Raw genomic sequence first — 7,409 nt, forward strand, 5'->3', positions numbered from 1 at the left:
GACCAGGGATCTCTATCCAGTCTCCAATATTAAAACCATATGTTCATGTGGTTGAGATCCGACAAGGTCCTTCCATCCGTCCATTCTGACCTGAGATCAGATTCATATGAGGTTTCCACTAGACACACACTACTAGTCTGATTAACCCATTCTGACCTGAGATCAGATTCTAAAAATGTCAGTCGTTATTCGATAAAAAAAAAAAATAGCAGACCTACAAGCTCATAGAGCGCCACTCGGTGGCACGCTATGAGCTTGTAGATCTGCTATTTTTCAATAGCTAAAGCATAACATAATGCTAACACCAAAATGGGTTCCCGTTCAGAATGGGTTAATGACACTGTCTGTCTGTCTGTCTGTCAACGTCTGTCCTTAAAGACACTGCCTGTCTGTCTGTCTGTCTCCGTCTGTCTGTCCTACTGTCTGTCTGTCTGTCTGTCTGTCCTTAATAAAGACCGTCTGTCCTAACAAAGACCGTCCCGTCTTTAGCCCAGCATATTGAACAGGTCGTCCACAAACATGATTCATGTCTCCAATGTCAAGAGGACAAAATGTCTCCGATGTCAGAATGTCCCTAAGAAGACAACATGTCCCTTTTATTTATTTTCGTCCCCCTTGCTTTGTTTTGTGTTTGTGGAGAGTGCGTTAGAGTTACCCAATCCAGACTTCCTGTTTGTGGAGAGTGCGTTAAGAGTTACCCAATCCAGACTTCCTGTTTGTGGAGAGTGCGTTAGAGTTACCCAATCCAGACTTCCTGTTTGTGGAGAGTGCGTTAGAGTTACCCAATCCAGATTCCCTGTTTCGTACGCATCCACTTCCTTCCTTCCTCTGGCTGCTGCTGGTTGGCTAGTCTTCGCGTCTCCACACAGCGCCTCCTAGTGTGTAGTGGCTGAAACTGGTACTACAACTAGACTAGTCGACTAGTCTGCCCAAAGCCTACAACACAGACAGACAGACAGACAGGCAGGCAGGCAGCAAGACAGACAGACGGGTGTACACACAGACACAGAAGGACAGACAGAAATGAGGACAGACAAGACAGACAGACAGATTAGAATTGTCAGTTTCAGACAGAAAACCTCAGAGAGAAACACATACTGACTGCCACGGAGTCTTTTGTTTCCATCGTTTAATTCGCCGTTTTCGATGAACGTTTTAGACTTACGGGGTTTTCCTCGGACAGAGAGACACGGGTGACGCGTTCGGATGACGTAACCGCAAATCGATGAGTCGCACTGGCTTGCTGCTAGGGCTTCTGGGAAACTGAGGCTTGCTGCTAGGACTTCTGGGAAACTGAGGCTTGCTGCTATAGGGCTTCTGGGAAACTGAGGCTTGCTGCTAGGGCTTCTGGGAAATTGCGGCTTGCTGCTATAGGGCTTCTGGGAAAGTGAGGCTTGCTGCTAGGGCTACTGGGAAACTGAGGCTTGCTGCTAGGACTTCTGGGAAACTGAGGCTTGCTGCTATAGGGCTTGTGGGAAACTGAGGCTTGCTGCTATAGGGCTTCTGGGAAACTGAGGCTTGCTGCTATAGGGCTTCTGGGAAACTGAGGCTTGCTGCTAGGGCTTCTGGGAAACTGAGGCTTGCTGCTACAGGGCTACTGGGAAACTGAGACTTGCTGTTATAGGGCTTCTGGGAAACTGAGGCTTGCTGCTAGGGCTTCTGGGAAACTGAGGCTTGCTGCTACAGGGCTACTGGGAAACTGAGGCTTGCTGCTATAGGGCTTCTGGGAAACTGAGGCTTGCTGCTAGGGATTCTGGGAAACTGAGGCTTGCTGCTACAGGGCTACTGGGCGCAATGTCAGCCTATGGGTCGCAATGGGGGGGCGTCCGTGCGCTGCTGACCGTTCCACGTTGCTCTTTGTTGTTCGGATCCGCGGGATATTTTCGGACACTTTTACGATTTGATCGCGACATTTCAAGGAGGGTTTTCATGATCGTCGTGGCGTGCTGGTTCTTCAAAAGGTTAGTGGAAACATCGTCAGGGAACGGGACTTCAAGATTAGCTATAGTTTATAACGCAGGCAAAGTGTTAATGTTTTACATTGATTCATTTTCAGATCGCACTGTACTGCTGTCTACAGGAAGTGGTTGGTCCGTCAGTAAAAAGGTCCCCCCCCCCCCCCCCCCCCCATCGTTGACTTGAACGATTGCCCAAATCTTAACACCCTTTAATCTCTGATTCTAATCCCAGATTCCGATTCTAATTGAAACAAGCTTTATTTGCGGTCGGTTCTGCCCGCGGCGCTGTGGTCGCGTAAAACAAATAATATATATCATGCATGCCTCGTGTGGTCCGCGATCCTACCGCGTTAGAATCGTGAGCTAACTTCCAGGTTAAGGCCCGGGGTAATTGTTTTTGCCCCTTGAATAATTAAGACACCTCTCTTTAAAATACCCTGTGGCCGTTGATTGGACACAGACTGAACCTATGGTGGCACTCAATGTGTTAAATATTGGCTTTAAAGCTGAACAGAAATCATATTGATATTAAAGCAGCACGCACGCACGCACACATCATCCTTTGGTATGATTAAAGTGTAAACATGCTAACAGAAACACAGGTAGAGCAGACAGGCTATCTGGTCCACTAGTGATGACATCATCATCATCATCAACACAACAGGCGTTATTATGGATCCCACCGCAGTTCTAGGAAAGCCTCGCTGTGATTGGCTGAAACAAATATTTTACTGTCGAAATGTGACATCATCAGGAAGCTGCTACACACAGGCAGCATGAAAAAGCACACACGCACGCACGCACACAGACACACACACACACACACACACACACACACACACACACACACACATATCGCCCAACCTTAACACACACACCACAGGTGGTCACACGGGTGTCTCATAAAGGTCAAAGTTCATCAGGATATGTAATTGATAACTATGTAGATCAGATAGTTTTCATTGGGAGTACATGGAGTTTAAAGTAGGTTAGATATTAGACATATTCGTATTCGTATTGCTGTAGGTCATATGTAGGTCATAGCGTTAGCACCTTTAGCATTGCTGTAGGTCATATGTAGGTCATAGCGTTAGCACCTTTAGCATTGCTGTAGGTCATATGTAGGTCATAGCGTTAGCACCTTTAGCATCGCTGTAGGTCATATGTAGGTTAGCGTTAGCACCTTTAGCATTGCTGTAGGTCATATGTAGGTCATAGCGTTAGCACCTTTAGCATCGCTGTAGGTCATATGTAGGTCATAGCGTTAGCACCTTTAGCATTGCTGTAGGTCATAGCGTTAGCACCTTTAGCATTGCTATAGGTCATAGCGTTAGCACATATAGCATTGATGTAGGTCATATGTAGGTCATAGCATTAGCATCGTTAGCATTGCTGTAGGTCATAGCGTTAGCATTGTTGTAGGTCATATGTAGGTCATAGCATTAGCATCGTTAGCATTGCTGTAGGTCATAGTGTTAGCATTGCTGTAGGTCATATGTAGGTCATAGCGTTAGCACCTTTAGCATAGCTGTAGGTCATATGTAGGTCATAGTATTATCACGGTTAGCATTTCTGTAGGTCATATGTAGGTCATAGCATTAGCACCTTTAGCATTGCTTTAGGTCATATGTAGGTCATAGTATTATCACCGTTAGCATTTCTGTAGGTCATATGTAGGTCATAGCGTTAGCATCGTTAGCATTGCTGTAGGTCATAGCGTTAGCATTGTTGTAGGTCATAGCATTAGCAGCATTGCTGTAGGTCATATGTAGGTCATAGTGTTAGCACCGTTAGCATTGCTGTAGGTCATATGTAGGTCATAGCGTTAGCACCTTTAGCATCGCTGTAGATCATATGTAGGTCATAGCGTTAACATCGCTGTAGGTCATATGTAGGTCATAGCGTTAGCACCGTTAGCATTGCTGTAGGTCATAGCGTTAGCATCGCTGTAGGTCATATGTAGGTCATAGCGTTAGCATCGCTGTAGGTCATAGAGTTAGCATCGCTGGAGGTCATATGTAGGTCATAGCGTTAGCATCGCTGGAGGTCATATGTAGGTCATAGCGTTAGCACCTTTAGCATCGCTGTAGGTCATAGTGTTAGCATTGCTGTAGGTCATATGTAGGTCATAGCGTTAGCATCGCTGGAGGTCATATGTAGGTCATAGCGTTAGCATCGCTGGAGGTCATATGTAGGTCATAGCGTTAGCATCGCTGTAGGTCATATGTAGGTCATAGCGTTAGCACCTTTAGCATTGCCGTCCAGGAACACCTTGATGTAGGAGGTGGGGACGTAGCCCTCCTCCTCGGGGGTCCTGCGTACTCGGGTCCAGCCGTCTCCTTTGTCCTCCTCCACCACGGAAAGGAGTTCACCCTCCGCCATGGAGATGGTGCCCTCGTTCTGACCTGGAACAACAATATACATGATTAACACATTCTGACCTGAGATCAGATTCATACGAGGTTTCCACTGGACACACACTGGTCTGATGAACCCATTCTGACCTGAGATCAGATTCATACGAGGTTTCCACTGGACACACACTGGTCTGATTAACCCATTCTGACCTGAGATCAGATTCATACGAGGTTTCCACTGGACACACACTGGTCTGATTAACCCATTCTGACCTGAGATCAGATTCATACGAGGTTTCCACTGGACACACACTGGTCTGATTAACCCATTCTGACCTGAGATCAGATTCTAAAAATGTCTATTACATCCTGACAGTTTCATTATTAACCCATTCTGACCTGAGATCAGATTCTAAAAATGTCTATTACATCCTGACAGTTTCATTATTAACCCATTCTGACCTGAGATCAGATTCTAAAAATGTCTATTAAATCCTGACAGTTTCATTATTAACCCATTCTGACCTGAGTTCAGATTCATACGAGGTTTCCACTGGACACACACTGGTCTGATTAACCCATTCTGACCTGAGTTCAGATTCATACGAGGTTTCCACTGGACACACACTGGTCTGATTAACCCATTTAGGCCTGACGTCGAAATAAATAAATAAAAAGGTCTTCTGAAAGAAAATATGTGACCGCTCCCAGTATTTTCAACCACAAGTCGGCTATAATGAAACTTCACAATAGACCGAAATACATTATTATTATTATTGTTTTGGTGGTTTCCGTTTTTTTGGCCACATTAACACAGTTGGAATGTTAAAGAATGTTTTTATTCCATCAGAAAGTCGTTTTAGTGTCATTAAGCCGTTGTAATTGCTTAACACTAGGAAGTCTGAGCAGCCGTTCTGACCGAATTTGACATTTCAACGTTTATTTTCTTAGCCCATGGAGTCCAGAGAAAGTTCCCCTTGCATGACTTTGTCTAAATATTCGGTTGAAATCATCTCTGTTTTTTTTTTCATTTGAAACATTTTGTAAATATGATTTTAGGCATATATCTCTTACTCAGTCTGACTATAATCGGCCCAATCGACCGCCGTCACCCTTTCTCCCCCTCTCGTCTTTTGTTTGCGCTGCTTGATAATGGTGTTAATGGTGATTACCCGACATTTCCTTTTCACTTGATATCGTTTCGTAGAGAGCGCCTACACAACCGATTTATATACCAAATGAAAGCCCCAATTCCATAGTTTACATGGTATTTTGATTTTTTTTAAATGAGCAAAAAATGAGCGAGTTATGGTGGTTATGGTGGTAGGGGTGGAGAAAAAAAAAGAACACACAAACAGACAGCTGGAGACGGCATTGTTGTTGTTGTTGTTGTTCAAGCCTGCATTCCATCTCCAACGAATTAAATCATATACGTTTGGCTGGTTAATTAACTTGGAATTTGTTTATTATTTTGCTAAGATAATAGGAATATGAATACAATGATTATTATCATTGTTATTATTATTATTATTGAATGCTCGGTTAGACTCGACCCGACATTTACTTTCCATGAAGCGAGAACGCTTGCCGATGCGCGATACAAAATAAAAAGTGTTTGAATAATTCCAACCAGATAGACCTCCCGAACCGCTAAATGTTTTGTCAGTCAAAAGAACAGTTCTTTCTGCAAGCGACGTGGAACTTATGTAGGCATGCTGCTGTGGATTAATTTGTTCTGGCATATAGGCTCAATATCGCCAGCTCTTTGTCAGTCAAAAGAGTTCAGCCTGTCCGTCCTTCTTTATCTGTAAACTTTTTCTCTCTCTCTCCCTCTCAGGGAAGCATGCAAATGTTCATGAATTCAATAACTGCACGATGTTATAAACAGCAGCTGAGCTGGTGTTTCTCCTCAACATGCAGTGCATTTCACGTGTGGAGTTTATTTTTTGTATCACCAGGCTGCAGGCTTTCTATTTAGTGTGCAAGGCTTACATCCGGTAAGCCACTGTATGCGCTGACTTCCATACACAACACATACACGAACCGTATCCTCTCCTCACCGGATGTTGAATTCACAGTGCTAACGGCCGTATTATGAACGATGTTTTTTATTAATTAAACTGATATAACAACATAACGTGGCTAATAATTGTTTATTTGGAATGTACTTTGGCTGGTAATTTAGGTAAATATAACGCGACTCACTTGTATAAGTAATTTACCGCGGACAGGCCGCATTTAATGCAATACATTGGCTTTAGTAATGTTGTTAGCTTATAATATTAGCAACTGTAAGCTAACGGCTGGAGGACTACGGACAATCCGGTCAATAACATCATTACACTTAAACATTAATACAATTATGTCATGTTTACATGCCTAGTCAAGCAGTCTGTACATCGCGTGGGGTCACATATATTAATTACATCGATAACACACAAGAAAAGACAAGTGATCTTGCTCTTTTGGAAGGAAAAAAATAACAACAAAAGGCAGCAACGTGACACTCTTCCATGGCTATGTTGCAATATAGTACTAACGGGCAACGGCAAAATATATATTTTTCACATGTATTATTAGTTTTATACATTTTAGGAGTGAAAACATGTGTTAAGAAACATATTATGATTTAATTAATTTAGTTGGAAATGGGATGCAGGCTTGAACAATGTCTTCTCCAGCTGGAGAGGGACGTGTGGGGGGGAGAGAGTGGCCAATCAAATCGCACCAAAAACACGGTCCCCCTGACCGTTCAGCCGACTGAGTAGTAGTGATTTTTTTTCAGACTTCGTAGTGTTAAACATGTGACTATGTCTAATGTTATAACCATTGAGTCAACCAATGCTAACCAGAAAATACAGCTTCCCTGCTAAAGTATGCAAATTCCGCTAAAATAGTACACAATCGTTTTTGAAGATAATACTAGTCTTTTACTAACTGGCTAACAGAAATAACAGAGAAAGAAGTATTAACAATTATATTTTGTAAAAAAGTGTGTTTATTTTCGGTCCGCCTAAAGCTAATTCATGCTAATGTTCCAGCTGGGGGCACTGGTGATCAGAACAATGGAACATGCTGAAATGGCTTCCTATTT

At 43.3% G+C, this 7,409-nt stretch overlaps 2 protein-coding genes across 3 annotated transcripts in view; one reads left to right on the top strand and one right to left on the bottom strand.

Moving 5' to 3' along the window:
• Window positions 1-400: 400 nt before the first annotated feature.
• Window positions 401-7,409, bottom strand: part of LOC310871531 (formin-binding protein 1-like) — a 55,249-nt gene continuing 48,240 nt past the window's right edge. For both annotated transcript variants that reach the window (XM_083783105.1, XM_083783104.1), the window contains 2 exons: window positions 4,205-4,363; window positions 401-936 (listed from right to left, as the gene is read on the bottom strand). In XM_083783105.1, the coding sequence (XP_083639231.1) occupies window positions 908-936; window positions 4,205-4,363 (188 nt within the window). In that variant the 3' untranslated portion in view covers window positions 401-907. The remainder of the gene's footprint in view (window positions 937-4,204; window positions 4,364-7,409) is intronic.
• The window catches only part of mylkb (myosin light chain kinase b), a 243,182-nt gene continuing 243,102 nt past the window's right edge, over window positions 7,330-7,409 (top strand). Inside the window, exon 1 of the mRNA XM_083783106.1 lies at window positions 7,330-7,336. The gene's annotated coding sequence lies outside the window, so the exon portion shown is untranslated. The remainder of the gene's footprint in view (window positions 7,337-7,409) is intronic.

Source organism: Protomyctophum parallelum, assembly GCF_964188405.1.
Source record: "Protomyctophum parallelum genome assembly, chromosome: 15".
In the NCBI taxonomy this organism is placed as follows: domain Eukaryota; kingdom Metazoa; phylum Chordata; class Actinopteri; order Myctophiformes; family Myctophidae; genus Protomyctophum; species Protomyctophum parallelum.